Source organism: Dendrobates tinctorius, unplaced genomic scaffold (genome assembly GCF_039654945.1).
Source record: "Dendrobates tinctorius isolate UK_male_01 unplaced genomic scaffold, ASM3965494v1 ptg000056l, whole genome shotgun sequence".
Lineage (NCBI taxonomy): Eukaryota > Metazoa > Chordata > Amphibia > Anura > Dendrobatidae > Dendrobates > Dendrobates tinctorius.
In genome coordinates, this window is record NW_027361724.1 from 159,755 (window position 1) to 179,780 (window position 20,026).

Here is a 20,026-nt window from a genome sequence, read left to right on the forward strand (position 1 = left end):
ACTAACATCCAAACAATTTCAAGCTGCCCTGCAGTCCGAGGGTACAACAGTGTCAACCCGTACTATCTCTCGGCGTCTGAATGAAAAGGGACTGTATGGTAGGAGACCCAGGAAGACCCCACTTCTTACCCCGAGACATAAAAAAGCCAGGCTGGAGTTTGCAAAAACTTACATGAAAAAGCCTAAAACGTTTTGGAAGAATGTTCTCTGGTCAGATGAGACAAAAGTAGAGCTTTTTGGGCAAAGGCATCAATATAGAGTTTACAGGAGAAAAAAAGAAGCATTCAAAGAAAAGAACACGGTCCCTACAGTCAAACATGGCGGAGGTTCCCTGATGTTTTGGGGTTGCTTTGCTGCCTCTGGCACTGGACTGCTTGACCGTGTGCATGGCATTATGAAGTCAGAAGACTACCAACAAATTTTGCAGCATAATGTAGGGCCCAGTGTGAGAAAGCTGGGTCTCCCTCAGAGGTCATGGGTCTTCCAGCAGGACAATGACCCAAAACACACTTCAAAAAGCACTAGAAAATGGTTTGAGAGAAAGCACTGGAGACTTCTAAGGTGGCCAGCAATGAGCCCAGACCTGAATCCCATAGAACACCTGTGGCGAGATCTAAAAACGGCAGTTTGGAGAAGGCACCCTTCAAATATCAGGGACCTGGAGCAGTTTGCCAAAGAAGAATGGTCTAAAATTCCAGCAGAGCATTGTAAGAAACTCATTGATGGTTACCAGAAGCGGTTGGTCGCAGTTATTTTGGCTAAAGGTTGTGCAACCAAGTATTAGGCTGAGGGTGCCAATACTTTTGTCTGGCCCATTTTTGGAGTTTTGTGTGAAATGATCAATGTTTTGCTTTTTGCTTCATTCTCTTTTGTGTTTTTTCATTTAAGACAAATTAAATGAAGATAATAATACCAAAGAATTTGTGTTTGCAATCATTTTCAGGAAGAAACTGAGTATTATCTGACAGAATTGCAGGGGTGTCAATACTAACTGTATATCCATTTATTTTATCCCTGGCAGAATAAATCGGCAGAGCACTTGCTCAACTGCTGCTCCATTAATTCCGTATGTGGCTGTAGAGGGCTGCTCTTGGCTTTTTCCGGCAGACCCAAAGAGAATGAATGGATGGTGGTCGGGTACTTAGTTGCCCTGGCTGTGTGTTTTGGGTCATTCTCATGCTAGAAGACCCAGCCACGGCCCATCTTCAATGCTATTACTGAGGTGAGGAGGCTATTGGCCAAAATCTCACGACACAATACCCTATCCATCCTCCCTTCAATACGGTGCAGTCGTCCTGTTCCCTTTGCAGAAAAGCACCCTCAAAGTATAATGTTTCTCTCACCATGCTTCACGGTTGGTACGGTATTCTTGGGGTTGGACTCATCCTTCTTCTTCCTCCAAACACAGAGAGTGGAGTTGATACCAAAAAGTTTGATTTTGGTCTCATCTCACCACATGACCTTCTCCCATGCCTCTTCTAGATCAACCAGATGGTCATTGGCGAACTTTAAACAGGCCTGGACATGTGCTGGCGTGAGCAGATTTAGCTTGCGTGCCCTGCAGGACTTTAATCCATTACAGTGTAATGTTACTAACGGTAATGTTTGAGACTGTGGTCCCAGCTCTCTTCAAGCCATTGACCAGGTCATCCCATGTAGTTCTTTGCAGATTCCTGACCTTTCTCAGAATCATCCTTTCCCCACGAGGAGAGATCTTGAATGGAGCCACAGACCGAGTAAGATTCAGTCATCTTGTGTTTCTTCCATTTTCTAATAATTACACCAACAGTTGTTGCCTTCTCACCAAGCTGTTTGCCTATTGTCCTGTAGCCCATCCCAGCCTTGTGCAGGTCTACAATTTTTTCCCTGGTGTACTTAGACAGCTCTTAGGTCGTGGCCATAGTGGAGAGGTTGCAGTGTGATTGTGTGTGGACAGATGTTGTGACGACTCCTGGAGTGGACCCTCTGGGTCGTGGCACCAACCCTCCCCGGGCGAGCTGACCTAGTGAGGACCACCCCCCATACAGGCAGTGTCAGGGGCAAGCCCAAGGGGGTAAGGTACCTCGACTGCTGGCACCAGGTGGCCGGCTCACAGGAGACACGAGTGAGTGCGTCTGCAGGAACGTGTAAAGCGTGGACACAGGGACACGTGGTGTACAGGATGGTACAGGGTGAGTGTACAGAGACACAGAGAGTACTCAGGAACACAAGGCGTGTACACGGGAGTGCGCTAGCTACAGGATAGTGCAAGACGGGTACACGAGAGCACGTATGGCGTGCAGCGACTAGCACGTCCGGAAGTGAGCAAAGCAGGACGCGTGCAAAAAAGCACGACAGAGTACTGAGTTAGGCAGCAGGTGTGCCAGGAGGTGTAACAGAGTACAGGATCAGAGCGTGTGCCAGGAGGCACAAGTGAGCATAAGACAGAGCACAGGATCAGAGTGTGTGCTAGGAGACACAACTGAGCATAAAGCAGAGTGCAAGTTCAGAGTGTGTGCCAAGAGGCACAGTAGAGTACAAGGCAGAGTACAGGTTCAGGGCGTGTGACAAGAGGCACAATAGAGTACAAGGCAGAGTGCAGGTTCAGAGCGCGTGCCAAGAGGCACAATAGAGTACAAGGCAGAGGACCCGAATACAGCGCACAGCCAGGCAGGTACACGGCAGACCAAGCCAGGAAGTACAACAATAATCAGGCACCTCCCATAGGAAGAGGTAGCCTGATATAGCACATGATCACTAGGACTTCCGGGTCAAGTCCTCCAATACCAAAGAGAGGACAGGGCTGGAAACAGAGCTGAGAAGAGCGCGCGTGCGCACACAGAACATAGTGCACACAAGAACCTAAGCACGAGAGGTGCGCGTGCGCACCCGACGGGCCCCCTGAAGCAGCCGCGGTGTTGGAAGAAGTGACGTCAGGACCGAGGTCCCGCCCCCAGGTGAGCGCTGCGAGACAGGCGGCGTGACAGATGTCTTCTATACAGGTAAGGAGGTCCAACAGGTGCACTTAATACAGGTAATTAGCGCAGAGTAGGAGGCTTCTTAAATAAAAAACAACAGGTCTATGAGAGCCAGAATTCTTGCTGGTTGGTAGGTGATCAAATACTTATTTCAGGCAAAAAAAATGCAATTGAATTATTTGAATTATGTAAAATTCATACAATGTGATTTTCTGTTTTTTTTTGTTTTTTTTAGATTCTGTCTCTCCAAGTTGAAGTGTACCTACAATAAGAATTACAGATCTCTCTTTCGCTCTCTCTCATATATATACACACATATACATATACACACACACACACACACACACACAACTTTAGATCTTAAAGAAAACCAATCACATTCAGCACTGTTGTATTGCCACGACTTGGCGTGTATACAAATCACTTAGCAAAGAGCAAACAGATTAACGCCATACTAGGGCACCCAAATCACCACATTACCAGACGGAGCTATTTATCTGAAGTATTGCAGTATATATTTCAGTCAAAAAACATGAATATTTCAATGTGAAGCGAAAAAAGGAGAAATATGCAGCACTCACCAATATAGCTGTATATATATTGTATAACTATATTTTTTTTGTAAATGTTTGTCTCACAACTTGTTATGTATGTTAATTAGTAAGGTCTGTGGTCCTATAAAGGCAATGACCTTAAGCTAATCCCCTCACCTGGACCCGTGGAAGCGAGTAATCGCGAAACGACTGTTGTCCGGCACCTCCCTCCCCTAGCATTCCTCTACGTCCTGCATGTCCACATATCTATTGAGGGAATTCATGTGAAATAAAGACGCACAGTTTTTCTTTTCCAAACAATTTTATTAACATTTTATAACAGAGCATGCATAAATGCAATATCGTGAGGCATTCATGACACATGAAAGAAAAAAATAAAAAAAACACAACCAGACTATAAATAATAATAATAATAACTCATGGAAATATTTCCAGCCAGCGAGACCATTTCTTTATAAAGGAAGGAAGACAGCCATTCAGCAACGCCAATTTTTGCTCATATGACTTACAGTCGTGGCCAAAAGTATTGACACCCCTGCAATTCTGTCAGATAATGCTCAGTTTCTTCCTGAAAATGATTGCAAACACAAATTCTTTGGTATTATTATCTTCATTTAATTTGTCTTAAATTAAAAAACACAAAAAGAATTGTCCTAAAGCCAAATTGGATATAATTCCACACCAAACAAAAAAAAGAGGGTGGACAAAAGTATTGGCACTGTTCAAAAAATCATGTGATGCTTCTCTAATTTGTGTAATTAACAGCACCTGTAACTTACCTGTGGCACCTAACAGGTGTTGGCAATAACTAAATCACACTTGCAGCCAGTTGACATGGATTAAAGTTGACTCAACCTCTGTCCTGTGTCCTTGTGTGTACCACATTGAGCATGGAGAAAAGAAAGAAGACCAAAGAACTGTCTGAGGACTTGAGAAACCAAATTGTGAGGAAGCATGAGCAATCTCAAGGCTACAAGTCCATCTCCAAAGACCTGAATGTTCCTGTGGCTACCGTGCGCAGTGTCATCAAGAAGTTTAAAGCCCATGGCACTGTGGCTAACCTCCCTAGATGTGGATGGAAAAGAAAAATTGACAAGAGATTTCAACGCAAGATTGTGTGGATGTTGGATAAAGAACCTCGACTAACATCCAAACAAGTTCAAGCTGCCCTGCAGTCCGAGGGTACAACAGTGTCAACCCGCACTATCCGTCGGCGTCTGAATGAAAAGGGACTGTATGGTAGGAGACCCAGGAAGACCCCACTTCTTACCCCGAGACATAAAAAAAGCCAGGCTGGAGTTTGCCAAAACTTACCTGAAAAAGCCTAAAACGTTTTGGAAGAATGTTCTCTGGTCAGATGAGACAAAAGTAGAGCTTTTTGGGAAAAGGCATCAACATAGAGTTTACAGGAGAAAAAAAGAGGCATTCAAAGAAAAGAACACGGTCCCTACAGTCAAACATGGCAGAGGTTCCCTGATGTTTTGGGGTTGCTTTGCTGCCTCTGGCACTGGACTGCTTGACCGTGTGCATGGCATTATGAAGTCAGAAGACTACCAACAAATTTTGCAGCATAATGTAGGGCCCAGTGTGAGAAAGCTGGGTCTCCCTCAGAGGTCATGGGTCTTCCAGCAGGACAATGACCCAAAACACACTTCAAAAAGTACTAGAAAATGGTTTGAGAGAAAGCACTGGAGACTTCTAAGGTGGCCAGCAATGAGTCCAGACCTGAATCCCATAGAACACCTGTGGAGAGATCTAAAAATGGCAGTTTGGAGAAGGCACCCTTCTAATATCAGGGACCTGGAGCAGTTTGCCAAAGAAGAATGGTCTAAAATTCTAGCAGAGCATTGTAAGAAACTCATTGATGGTTACCGGAAGCGGTTGGTCGCAGTTATTTTGGCTAAAGGTTGTGCAGCCAAGTATTAGGCTGAGGGTGTCAATACTTTTGTCTGGCCCATTTTTGGAGTTTTGTGTGAAATGATCAATGTTTTGCTTTTTGCTTCATTCTCTTTTGTGTTTTTTCATTTAAGACAAATTAAATGAAGATAATACCAAAGAATTTGTGTTTGCAATCATTTTCAGGAAGAAACTGAGTATTATCTGACAGAATTGCAGGGGTGTCAATACTTTTGGCCACAACTGTATGTAAAGTCAGCTTTGGAATGATATCGAGTGAAGAGGGCACTCGAGTGGATTTCTAATAAAATGCAATTTCATTTTTAGAAACCAAAAGTAAATGAATAACCAATTTCCTAACAGTAGGATTCAAACGACTTGCATCCAACGAGAGCAGGGCGAACTGAGGAGTCAGTGAAAAATCTGATTGATTTAAAATGAGAAATAAGAGAGGAGATGTCGTCCCAAAAATGCCGAGGACGTGGGCAAAACCAAAATAAATGGGAAAGGCTACCATGATGCCCCCAATCCCTCCAACAGAGGGGGGAGGTGGAAGGGTTGATAAAAGCTAGACGAGATGGCGAGTAATGCCATCTCGATGTAATTTTAAAGTAGGACTCATGGAGAGCCATAGACATGGTAGCAGAATAGGTTAGAGACATGGTCAGTTCCCAAACATCTGGGGTAACAGAAAAATTCAAAACCGATTCCCATTTTTTCATATATGGGGATTTTATAAATGCAGAATCGTTGCTGAACCACTGGTAGATATAACGAGTGGACCAAAAAATATTATGGCCTGAGTTGCATAAAATATTGATCGCTGGCTCCGATAGCGGAGGGCGAGTCACCAGTGGAGACAAAAATTCTTTCAACATAGTAAAGTGTAGAAAAGCAGAGGAGGGAACCCCAAACCTATTCTTAACCCCTTAACGACCGCCGATACGCCTTTTAACGGCGGTAATTGAGTGTACTAAAACCACAGCGCCGTTAATTCACGGCGCTGTGGAGAAAGTACATAGCGCCCCCCAGTGTCGGATTTTCTCCGGGGTCTCGGCTGCCAGGGGTAGCCGAGACCCCAGAGAACATGAATCGGTCAGTTTTTACCGACCCAGCTTTTGCGATCGCCGTTATTAACCCTATAACGGTGACCGCAAAAAAAAAGACGCGATTATGCATTAAATTTCTCTTTCCTCTGATGTGATCGCACATCAGAGGAGAAATAGGGTCCCCGATCCCCCCCCCCCCCCCCGGTACCTCTCCGTGGTCCTCACTTCCCTCCCGGTGGTCCCGCCGGCGTCCTCCGATGGGCGCCGCCATCTTGAAAATGGCGGGCGCATGCGCAGTGCGCCGGCCGGCAGATTCCATTCATTATTTTGATCACTATGATAAACAATCATAGTGATCAAAATAAAAAAAAAGTACATAACCCCCCCGTTTATCACCCCCCTATATAGGCAAACATAATGAAATAAAGAAAATATTTTTTTTGTTTCCAGTTTTCCATTAGGGTTAGGGCTAGGGTTAGAATTAGGGTTAGGGGGAACTAGGATTAGCGATAGGATTAGGGTTAGGGGTGTGTTGGGGTTAGGGTTGGAGCAAGAATTGAGGGGTTTCCACTATTTACCAACTTTGGGGGTCTAAAAATTGGGGTCTAAAAAAATCACTTTTGTGGAAATAGAAAAGACTTTATTTTCACGGTTCTGCGTTTATAAACTTCTGTGAAGCGCTTGGGGGTTCAAAGTGCTCACCACACATCTAGATAAGTTCCTTAGGGGGTCTAATTTCCAAAATGGGGTCACTTGTGGGGGGTTTCCACTGTTTAGGCCCATAAGGGGCTCTGCAAACGCAACATGATGCCTGCAGACCATTCCATCAAAGTCTGCATTCCAAAATGGCACTCCTTCCCTTCCGAGCTCTCCCATGCGCCCACACAGTGGTTCCTGTTGTGAGTTCATTCTCTGGTTCACCAGTTGTGAGTTCTCCTTCCAGACTCCCTCTGGTGGTAACAGGAGGTAGTGAGGCTGATTTGATCGGTGGAGATCTGCCACCTGAGAATGAGGATGACGATTGGACCTCAGGAGTCTCAGATTGGATTTAAGACAGCCGACGTCCTATTCAGTTGCTGGTGATTCCTTCTGGCTTGTCAGCTCTTGGTTTTCAGCTCTGTTCCAGTTATCTAAAGCTAAGTTTTTCTGCTAATGTTCACACTTGATTTTGTTGGTCTATTCAGTTTTTTGTGTGGTCAGCCAGCCCCGGCTGGGGGCTGTGCTGAATTTCCACTCTTATTTATCAGTATTTTGCCGATTTGCTTTTTGTCCCTTACTAGTTTGGTCTCTTTTTGCTCTGCCTCAGAATATTTCAGAGTGCTGATATAGTGGGAGAAGTCTAGTGACTTCAGGGTTAATTTTGCTATCAGAAGTGTTGGACATTATTTTTGTAGGGTTTTTTGCAGGTTGCAGACAGTGTCTTTTCTTTCCTTTCCTTTCTAGTTAGTTTGGGCCCCATCGTTTGCTCAGCCTATTTTCCTGCCTGTGTTTGTGCCTTCATCTTGTTTCACCGTCAATACATGTGTGGGGGCTATCTATTCCTTTGGGGTCTGCTCTGGGGCAGTTAGTTATCCCCTTTTCATGCTTCAGGCTTATTTAGTCCTCTGGCTGTGACGAAGCGTCTTGGAACATCGTAGATACGCTCCACGGCTGCTGCTAGTTGTGTGGTAGGATCAGGGATCTGCAATCTGCATAGTTACCAACCTCTCTGGTTTTCTGTGACTTAGCTTGTTTTGCTTTTTTCTCCTTGGTGACCCATTCATAACAGATTCCCCCCCACATATGGGGTATCGGCGAACTCAGGACAAATCGCACAATAACTGTGGGGGTATGATTTCTCCTGTTACCCTTGTATAAATAAAAATTTGGGGGCAAAAAGATCATTTTTGTGGGAAAAAAAATGGATTTCTTATTTTCACGGCTCTACATTATAAACTTCTGTGAAGCACTTGAAGGTTCAAAGTGCTCACCACACATCTAGATAAGTTCCTTAATGGGTCTAGTTTCCAAAATGGGGTCACTTGTTGGAGTTTTCCACTGTTTAGGCACATTAAGGGCTCTCCGAACGCAACATGGCATCCAATCTCAATTCCAGCCAATTCTGCGTTGAAAAAGTCAAACGGCGTTCCTTCTCTTGCGAGCTCTGCCGCGTGCTGAAAAAGTGGTTTACCCCCACATATGGGGTATCGGCGTATTCAGGAGAAATTGTACAACAAATTTTGTGGTTGATTTTCTCTTTTAACACTTGTGAAAATAAAAAAAATTGGTTCTGAAGTAAATTTTTTGCAAAAAAAAGGTAAATGTTAATTTTTTCCTTCCACATTGCTTTAGTTCCTGTGAAGCACTTAAAGGGTTAATAAACTTCTTGTATGTGGTTTTGAGCACTTTGAGGGGTCTAGTTTTTAGAATGGTGCCACTTTTGGGTATTTTCTGTCATGTACACCCCTCAAAATGACTTTAAATATGATGTGGTCCCTAAAAAAAAAATGGTTTTGTAAATTTTGTTGCAAAAATGAGAAAACGCTGGTCAACTTTTAACCCTTATAACTTCCTAACAAAAAAAAATTTTGTTTCCAAAATTGTGCTGATGTAAAGTAGACATGTGGGAAATGTTATTTATTAAGAAATTTGTGTGACACATCTCTCTGATTTAAGGGCATAAAAATTTAAAGTTTTAAAATTGCAAAATTTTCATAGAATCACAGAATCGTAGAGTTGGAAGGGACCTCCTGGGCCATCTGGTCCAACCCCCTGCTCAAAGCAGGATTCGCTAAATCATCCCAGTCAAATGTCTGTCCAGCCTCTGTCTGAAGACTTCCATTGAAGGATAACTCACCACTTCTCGTGGCAGCCTGTTCCACTCATTGATCACTCTAACTGTCAAAAAGTTTTTTCTAATATCTAATCTGTGTCTCCTCCCATTCAGTTTCATCCCATTGCTTCTAGTCTTTCCTTGTGCAAATGAGAATAAAGTTGATCCTTCTACAATGTGACAGCCCTTTAGATATTTGTAGACAGCTATTAAGTCTCCTCTCAGTCTTCTCTTTTGCAAACTAAACATTCCCAAATCCTGCAACCTTTCCTCATAAGACAGGGTTTGCAGACCGGTCACCATTCTGGTCGCTCTTTTCTGAACTTGCTCCAGTTTGTTGATGTCTTTTTTAAAATGTGGTGCCCAAAACTGGACACAATATTCCAGATGAGGTCTGACCAAAGAGGAGTAGAGGGAAATAATGACTTCACGTGATCTAGACTGTATGCTTCTGTTAATACATCCTAGAATTGCATTTGCCTTTTTTGCTGCTGCATCACACTGTTGACTCATATTCAGTCTGTGATCTATTAGTATACCCAAGTCTTTTTCACATGTGCTGTCACTTAGCCCTATTCCTCCCATTCTGTATAGGCTTTTTTCATTTTTATTGCCCAGATGTAGTACTTTGCATTTCTCCCTGTTAAAAACCATTCTGTTAGTTGCTGCCCACTTCTCCAGTTTATTTATATCTTTTTGAATCCTCTCTCTCTCTTCTCTAGTATTAGCTATCCCTCCTTTGTGTCATCAGCAAATGTAATCAGTTTACCCTCAATTCCTTCATCTACTGTAAATCGTTGATAAAGATGTTGAACAATACAGGGCCCAGGACAGAGCCCTGTGGTACCCCACTTGAGACATTCTTCCAACTGGATGTGCAGCCATTTACGACCACTCTTTGGGTCCGATCACTAAGCCAGTTATGAATCCACCTAACAGTTGCCTTGTCCATTCCATACTTAGTCATTTTTTCAATAAGGATTGTATGAGAGACTTTGTCAAATGCTTTGCTGAAGTCAAGATATACTATATCTACAGCATTTCCTTGATCCACCCAATCAGTGATTCCGTCATAGAAGGAAATTAAGTTAGTCTGACATGACTAATTAGTTACAAACCCATGCTGACTCTGTTTAATCACTTCATTCTTATCCAGGTACTGACATACATGTTGTTTAATAATTTGTTCAAAGATCTTTCCTGGTATAGAAGTCAGACTCACCGGCCTATAGTTGCCTGGGTCCACCTTCTTCCCCTTTTTGAAGATAGGAACAACATTTGCTCTTCTCCAGTCTTCTGGCACTTCTCCTGTTCTCCAAGAATTTTCAAAGATTATGGAGAGGGGTTCAAAAATTTCTTCTGCTATCTCATTCAGTACTCTGGGGTGTAATTCATCTGGACCTGGAGACTTGAATTCATTTAGGTTAGCTAAGTGTTTCCTCACTATCTTTCTGTTTATAGATATCCTGGATTCTTCTATTCTCTTAATAGGACAGTGAAGAACAGTTGATGTTACATTTCCTTTCTGAGAGAAAACAGATGCAAAATAGGAATTTAAAAGTTCAGCCTTCTCAACATCCTGTCTTACCATTTCATCATTTTCATCCTGTAAAAATCCTAAAGCATCTTTGACTTTTCTTTTACTTTTGACATATCCCCAAAATCCTTTATTATTGCTTTTGACATCTCTTGCAAGCCTCAATTCATTTTCAGCTTTAGCTAATCTGATTTGTGCCCTGCAGGTTCTGCAGACAGCATTATATTCTTCTTTAGATATGCCTCCCTCTTTCCATTTCATAAACATTTTTTTCTTCCTTTTTAGCATGTGCTTAAGTTCTGTGTTCATCCATCCTGGTTTCCTTAAATGCTTCCTATTCTTCCCTCTTTTCGGAATTGTTAACAACTGTGCTTTGAGAATTTCATTTTTCAAGATTTCCCATCCTTCCTGGACATTTTTGTCTTTAAAGATATCCAGCCATTGGATCCCTCCAATTCTCTTTCTGAATCCCTTAAAATCTGCCTTTCTGAAATCTAACCTTGACGTCTGAGTCTTCAAAGTTCTTCCGCCTCTAGTTATCCAAAATTCTAAAATAGCATGGTCGCTACCTCCTAGGGTCCCAGCCACTTTTACCTCCTCAACCATTTCCTCCGTTTTTTCACCATATTTCCGTTTTTTTCATAAATAAACACAAGACTTATCGAAGAAATTTTATCACTAACATGAAGTACAATATGTCACGAAAAAACAATCTCAGAATCAGTGGGATCCATTAAAGCTTTCCAGAGTTATAACCTCATAAAGGGACAGTGGTCAGAATTGTAAAAATTGGCCCGGTCATTAAGCTGCAAACTGGCTCTGTCGCTAAGGGGTTAAGATGAGAAAAAGATACAAATTTATGACCATCAAAGATGTCATTTAATTTAGAAATACCCCAGTCAGCCCAAGTAGAATGCAAATCGAATGAATAAACAGAGGCCAGAAAAGAGAGAAGAAGCCTCAACAGGAGTTGAATCCTAGAAAAACCACTCTTAAATTTAAAAAACTTCCTCCAAGCCACAATAGCAGCCATAACAATTGGATGATTAGACTGAGATAAATGCTTAGATGTCAATAGATTCAAAATAAGAGAACAAGGAGGGGAATTTTTATTATAATAAAATTCCAAGTCCGCCCATGAAGGTATATGGCCAGTTGACCACCAACATAGACTTTGTTTAATAAGATTAGAGTAATCGTAAGCTGAGATGTTAGGCAGTCCCATATGTTATGAATGAGTCACCGTAGGAGGCAAAAACAGAAATACTAGCTAAGTCCAGAAAACCAGAGAAGTTGGCAGCTATCGGATTGCAGACCCCTGAACCTATCAACAACTAGCAGTAGCTGTGGGGGGTTCCTACGGTGCCCTAGACCCCTCGATCACAGCCGGAGAACTATATAGCCTAAAGACAGAAAGGGAAATCTAAACTGCCCCAGAGCAGACCCCAAAGCAATAGGCAGCCCCCAACATATAATGACGGTGAAGCAAGATGAAAAAACACTCACACAGATAGAAAGATAGGCTGAGCAAATGATGGGGCCCAAGCTAACTAAATAGAACAGGATAGGAAAGCTGTTGTCTGCAATCCGCCAAAAACCCTATCAAAACAAGGGCCAACAGGCTGATAGGGAAAAAGGCCCTGAAGACGCTAGGCTTCAAAAAGACTAAATCAGCACTCAGGTATTTTCTGAAGACAGAGCAAAAAGGAATTCAACTCACCCCAGCAGGGAATGGCAGAAATTCAGAAAAACAAGGCAAAACAAAACACAAATGCAAAAAGCAGTACAGAAAACTTAGCTTTTGAGGAGCAGGAATCAGACTGGTCTCCTAGAATCCCTCAGAGACATCACCAGCAAGGCAGCAGGGCGTCGGCTTCCTTATATCCAGTCAGCAATTCCCGTCACCCAGTCATCATCATCATACCCAGGTGCTTGGTAATCAGCCTCACTACCTTCCTTCACCAGAAGAGGGAGTTCATCAGACCTCAAGGGTGAAGGGGGAAATGAACTCACAACACCCATACCTCCACGAAACGTATGTTTGTATAACTGATTTGAAGCAATACGGGACTTTTTATTTCCCCAAATAAATTAAGGCGTGTCTGCAGACTAGTTAAATAAGAAGTGGAAATAAGCAGGGGAAGGGATCTGAAAACATAGAGGATTTTGGGAAGGAATATTGATTTGGCTACTAGAGATTTTCCCCACCAGGACAATTCTTTGTCCACGTAAAAATTAAGGCCTTTAGAAATGGAGGAGATTAGGGAATCTAGGTTAGTGGAAATCAGAGATCCAAGGTTTCTAGAAAACCGCAGACCTAAATAAACAATTTCTCTCTCCGCCCAACCCCAAGAAGAGACAGCCTTTATACTCCTGATTTCAGCATTGGTGAGGTTAAATTGGAAAATTTTGGATTTGGACTCATTAATCTTAAAATAGGAAAAGGAGGAAAATTTTTGAAGAAGGGATTGTAAATGTGGACTAGAGGAGCAGGGATTAGTGAGAGACAGGAGGACATCATTAGCATATAGACTGATCTTAAACTCCTGACGATCTGTTCGAACACCCTCTATGGAGGATTGATCTCTGATTAATTGGGCTAGCGGTTCTATTGCAAGGACAAAAAGCAATGGAGAGAGGGGACAACCCTTCCGGGTACCATTAGAAATTGGAAATGGGGAGGAAAAGTGATTATTAATGTAAATTTTTGCTTGAGGGTCAGAATATAAAGCCATAAATTTGGTGATAAAATCTAAATTAAATCCAAATTTTAGTAGGGAGCATCGGAGAAAGGTCCAATTCAAGCGATCAAATGCTTTTTCTGCATCTAATGAAATTAGAGCAGAAGGAAGTTTTTGGGAATTAATTAGCTTTATAATATTTATCAGCCATCTGGTCCCTTAAATGGACTGCCGATGTTTGATAAAGCCAATTTGCTCCGTCGAAATTAATTTAGGCAGTATAATAAGATGATTAGCTAAAATTTAGAATAAATTTTGAGGTCAGTATTTATTAATGAAATGGGATGATAATTAAGAATTTGATCAGGATTAGTATTGGGCTTGGGAATTAGTACAATTGTAGCATCTAAATTTTCTCTAGGGAAGGAACCAACAGACGCAGCGGCATTAAAAAGTTTAGTTAAATGGGGGACAAGAATGTCACGGAAAGACTTATAATTGTTACTATAACCATCGGGACCAGGGGCTTTATATGACTTTAATTGACTAATGGTGTCACCAATCTCTTTAGCAGTAGAAGGAGCAGATAAAAAATCTGCGTCCACAGAGTTGAGATTTGGAAGGTTAACCGAAGATAAAAAATTATTAACAGAGTCCGCATCTGGAGCGGGAAGAGAGGGATCAGACGACGCACAGTTTTTCAGCTATATTGGTGAGTGCTGCATATTTCTCCTTTTTTGCTTCACATTGAAATACAAATCACTTACCAGAGGGATTCAGCAAGAATATTGTAAACAATTTTAAAGAAAAGTAGATTGCGAATTTTATTATTTGTTTCTTTCAGGTAATTTCAAATGAATCCTTTAAAAGACATTTTGAATAGAATTTCCAGGTTTGTGGATTTTTTTTTTATGTACATTATCCTGTCCATTGAGGGTGTCTTACCTGGCCACATCCAGGGGCATTGCATACAAATGGTCTGTCATCACTCATATTCTATGGGTCCTTGTGATTACCTATGTGAGAGAGAGGGTTATAATATGAGCATATATATATATATATATATATATATATATATATATATATATATATATATATATATATATATATATGAGGTCACACTTTTATATGTTTAAAACAAACAGCAAAAACTTTAATCTATGTCTATATTACAACTTTATTAATATGTTGAGTTTCTGATCAGTGGGGATCTGGTCTGATCTCTTACCAACTATATCTAAGAATAAAGGGGCGGCAGCGCGGCCTCTTCACGGTTTTATGTGCTCTTGGCCACCCTGTGCCACAGACAACCCCATTCACATGAAGGCTGTCACTTCTGGGAGTCTCAGATACCGGACCCCACTGATCATAAACTACTGGCATATCCTACTGATATCCTATCATAATAAGCCATCACTTTATGAGAAGGGAGCGCAGTTTAAGTATTCTCAATTGCTGAAGGGGGTATAAGGGAACAGAAGACAACACATATGTACATTAGTTCTGCTTGTTCACATTTTGGTCTACTGATTTAATGCATAAAGTCCCACGAAGTTCTGGGCACCATACAAACAATAGTAGGATGTTCTTTTTCAGATCTGTGTATTGTGCCGTTCTTATGGAAATGCTCATGTCACTTAACAAGTAGGTGTCATCATCTTTGAATCTTCTCGACACTGTCCAATTGATGCTGACCCTGTAATTGTATGGGCACATCACGTCTGAAAGATGCTGGCGTACCCGGATAGTTTTTGAATCAGAACATGCTTCAGGAAAGTGACTGCTGTATTTTTCCTGGTTGTTTTTGCCGTCATAGTTTTTCTGTTTTTTTTTTACATATAATAAAGTGGTGGCTTCCAAGCGGGGTCAAGTCATTGTATTCGAAGCCTGGAGCAGTTAAAAGAAGTAACATGAGGGCGGATCACGTGCACTGCAAGTTGTTGTTTTCCAATGCTATGCATAGCTTCATTATTTTTAACATTTATTGATCGCTTTTCCAGATGGGTTGCAGGCAGAACCCTCCTGAAAAAGACGCCGTGCAAACATATCCTACGACTGTAGAGGGACAGAATATCGACAAGCAGAGAGGTAATGCCCAGTTGTCTACTTATTACATTCCAAGTAGACTAATGAAGGAAAATCACAATGCTAAGGCTATGTTCACATGTTGCATTTTTTTCTGTAGGCAAAACACGCTTCCTTGCCAGTAAAGAAGCTGCTTAGAAAAAGCAGGTTTTGCTGCATTTTTGCAGCTTCTTTTAGTTCAAATTATGAGCGATTTGTCTACAGTACACGTTTAATAAAGTTAGTTTTATTCAACTAAAAGGTTGCGTTTTTTGCACTCATTGCTGTCTATGATGAAGAAACTCTGGGGAAAAAAAAGATGCAAAAAAACACTGAAAAAATTGCAGCCTGTCAATTCTCAAAAATGCAGCAGTTTTCCATAAAAAAAAAAAAAATCTTGTGCGTGAGATTTCTGAAATCTTATAGCTTTTGCTGGCCTGGTACTGTAAAAAGCAGCTTTTAATTTGCATACAAAAACGTAACGTGTGAACATAGCCTTAAAAATATTGTTATTTCATAAGGAATATGAATATTTACTAAAACAGACATGTCCGCACAGAGGGCACATCCTGGTTTATAGCTCTGTTGCAGCCTCTGTGGTATAATACATCTTCTACATATATCTCAGTGTTAAAGCTATGTCCTTCGCATCCATTTATGCTTTTATTAAGGCATAAAATAAAGAAAGAAAAGTCACTTGGCAATTATTTCTTTTGTTCTAAATCTCCCACCTTTTGTGTCTCCATGGTAACAGACTACAAACAAACCACATGTAGTCTGATCCTGCACTTCCTTCCATAGCTGCTGCAGACACACACTAATAAGAGATTTTTAATCGAGACTATTTGCCAATTATTTTAATTATTGACGCAGTGCGAACCTTCAAGTATTGGTGACAAGGTGTCTGTATATCATGCAGGATCAAAACCAATGATTATATCACTAGCAATAAGGGGACTCAATGGGCTGGGAAAATAACACTGTGTCCACATTTAGGATAGGAAGGCATTGCAAAACCAAATGCAGGTTTGCTAAAAGACCCAGTATATGACGCTTGTGTCATTGTCCACATTCCCCATATTCTGGGTTTTTTTTCGGGGTAATAATAGGGAAGCACATACTTGACCTAAACGTACCTAAGGTCATCATACAAATAGTGGGGTATTCACTTCCATCCATCATTTAGGGCACGGAAATGGAGGAAAAACTAATCCTAGAAGATACTAAAAGACGGAAAAAGACACATTTTTGCTCTTCCAGGATCCATTTCCAATGTAGGCATAACCAGAAGGCTGTAAAGGTCGCATTGCTTTGACTGGATTTTCAGTAAACATTTACCATTTCCCAAATCGGCAAAAAGGTAACGTCCTGAGAATGTAAGTCCTGTCAATGGGTTTTAGCAAATTTGGATAAAATGTGCAAATCAGAAAATGCAAATGGTCACTGGAAACATCCAGATACCTTAGCTTCTGCCTATCTCACATTACAAGACACGATACATTTTAGAACGAACAAGGTTCAAAGTTATAAATCTCTTACACCTCTGTGTTACAAGCCATGTTCTTTGCAACCAATATTGTTTTTATTAATACAAAGTTCAAGTAAAAAAAAAAAGGCGGCTAATTTATTATTCTTGAAAATATCTGTGTCTCCATGGTAACAGACTACAAACAAATCATATGTAGTCTGATCCTGCAGTTCTGCTTCCTATCATTGGTGGAAAGTAGGAAAATGCAAATGGTCAACAGAAAAATCCAGAAATCAGGAAAGTTCTTTGTTTCGGCCTATCTCACTTTACAACACACGATACACTGTAGAGGAAACACACAGAAGGAAGAAGAGATTTTCTCTTTTCATATTGTTTTTGGCTGGGTTTACTGTTCCCTAAAGCCCCAACATAACTCTCTTTCTTCACTATCATTAAAACGCTTTTTTTATTTTTTATTCATTTGAATCCTTGCAGCTCGTTGTCTTTTAGGTGCAATTAAATAAACTATATGCTAAAAATCCACAGATGAAGTAGGGTCGAAATGCACGTCAGGGTGTGAGGCGGAGGCCGATGTGGTGACATATTGTAATTTTATTTTTGGGCAAGTCTGACTATAATGCATCTTTATCTTTTTACCATTGATTCCATTTTCTGTATTACTTTGCACCATATGTGTGCATTACATTGCACCAAATTTCTAAAGATCTAACTTTCAGAAAACTTCGTGGATATACATACCTGCCCTATTGTCATTCCTTAGTAGTATTCTGCAGTCTGGTGGCTAAGGGTACCGTTACACTTAGCGATGCACCAGCGATCCCGACAACGATATGGATCGCTGGTGCATCGCTAAGTGGTCGCTAGTGAGCTGCCACACAGGCAGATCTCACCAGCGACATAGCAGGGGTCGGGGGTCGCTACTTACCTGTCAGATGAGGCGATCCTGACGTCCTCCCGCCCGCGTCGCTCGTCGGTGCCACCGGAAGCCCAGCAGGAAGCGCCCGACGAGAAATGATCCAGGACCTTCTCGCGTGACCAGCTATGAGCAGCGGGGGAGCGGTCGGAGGTAAGTATCACATGTAGCGATATCGCTAGCAATATCGCTGCTACGTCACAAAATCGGTGACTTTACAGCGATATTGCTAGTGATATCGCAGTGTGTAACGGGGGCTTAACCCTTGTTTTGCCTTCATTATTTAGTGTCTCTCATCGTCCTCCCCTTGCTTTCATTGCGTCTTGATTTTAATTACCATATCAACGTTTAATTTTTTATTGTGTAGTTGTGTACTTCAATAAAATATTTAGTGTTTATATACAGTACATTTGTCTGATTTCTGATTATTACGGAGTAGCACATGATATTTTAAGGATTACTCGTGTTGGTTTATACATAAAGCCTGTATGGACCCACTGGATGGTGTTCAATGGATAAAGGATAGAGGTCAGAGTTACAAACGTTCTGCACTGTACACAGACGAGGATGTGTGACCCCAGTAGTGTCCCTACAGTAGTAGGGATAAATCAACACTCACTAATAAAGAACAAGCATATCAACTGCACCCCCTCTGCCAAAATTATATTAAAACAATGCCCCATCCCTAAAATAATCACCTTGTCCCTTTCATCTGTTAGAAGGCACAGCTTCAAAACGTTTTGTTATGAATGTGTTTGAAATTAAAATATTAAGTTACACCCTATTCAAAGAAAGGGGGATAACTTACTGATCACTGGTGGTCTGACAGCTGGGAACCCCAGTGATTCTGAGAACAGGACTCGAACACAGAAAAGGGCTCTGCAGGGCCCATCTTGAATGATGTGGATAAGAGCATGCTTATAGACAATGGAGCATAGGTCGAGCATGCGCATATCCAACGCATTCAAGACAGTTCCAGAGCTCGTGTTCTCAGACTCGCTGGAGGTCCCAGCAATTAGAAAGGTATGCCGCATCCTGCAGTGGAAAAGGGGTAACTTACTGTTTTAGGAATAATCCTTTTAACATATCAGGAGAGAGATGTGCTCCTGTGGTTAGAAGAGGGTTGCATAAAGTGGCTTGTGAAAGAATTCATCCCCCAACATTTTTTGTGTTTTGCTGCATCACAACGTGGATTTTCACGTTTTTTTTTTTTTGGAGGGTTTGCATCAATTCATGTAAAGAACCATGCCCACAGCTGTGAACATTTTAGGTTTAATTATTTTTGTGAAGCAAAGAACAAATAGGACAAAATAACTGAAAACTTCAGTGTGCACAACTATTTACCCCCCCTAAAGTCAGTACTTTCTAGAGCCTCCTTTTGGGGCAATTACAGCTGCAAGTCGCTATGGATAAGACTCTAAGAGCTTTCCACATTCCATGGCAGTGGGATTTTTGCCAATTCCTCAAGTCAAAACTGCTCAAGCTCCTTCAAGTTAGATGGTTTTCTCTGGTGAACAGCAATCTTCATGTCTGACCACACATTCTCAATTAAATTAAGGTCTGGGTTTTGATTAGGTCACTCCAAAACCTTTACAAGTTTCCCCTTTAAACCACTCGAATGTTGCTTTAGCAGTATACATTGGGTCATTGTCTTGATGGAACTTGAACCTCTGTCCCAGTCTCAAATCACTGACAGACTGAAACAGGTTTTGCTCCAAAACATCCTTGTATTTCTCACCATCCATCTTCCCCTTGACTCGGACCATTTTCCCTTTTGCCTAAAAACATCCCCACAGCATGATGCTGCCATCACGTTTCACTGTGGGGATGGTGTTCTTGGGGTGATGAGCTGTGTTGGTTTGGCACCAAACATAGGGTTTACCTTGGTGGTCAAAAAGTTTAATTTTGCTCTCATCTGACCACAGAAACTTCCTCCATATATTTGGGGAGTCTCCCTCGCATTTTAGCAAACTCAAAATGAGCCTTACAGTTTGTATGTAAGTAAAGGCTTTTTTTTCTGCCTACTGTTCCATAAAGGCCACCTCTATGGAGTATACGGCTTATTATGGTCCTA

The 20,026-nt window shown here is 41.5% G+C and overlaps 1 protein-coding gene across 4 annotated transcripts in view; it reads right to left on the bottom strand.

Moving 5' to 3' along the window:
• Positions 1–20,026, bottom strand: part of ATF2 (activating transcription factor 2) — a 121,550-nt gene that overhangs the window by 92,799 nt on the left and 8,725 nt on the right. For all 4 annotated transcript variants that reach the window (XM_073577419.1, XM_073577417.1, XM_073577418.1 and 1 more), the window contains exon 2: positions 14,432–14,502. In XM_073577419.1, the coding sequence (XP_073433520.1) occupies positions 14,432–14,479 (48 nt within the window). In that variant the 5' untranslated portion in view covers positions 14,480–14,502. The remainder of the gene's footprint in view (positions 1–14,431; positions 14,503–20,026) is intronic.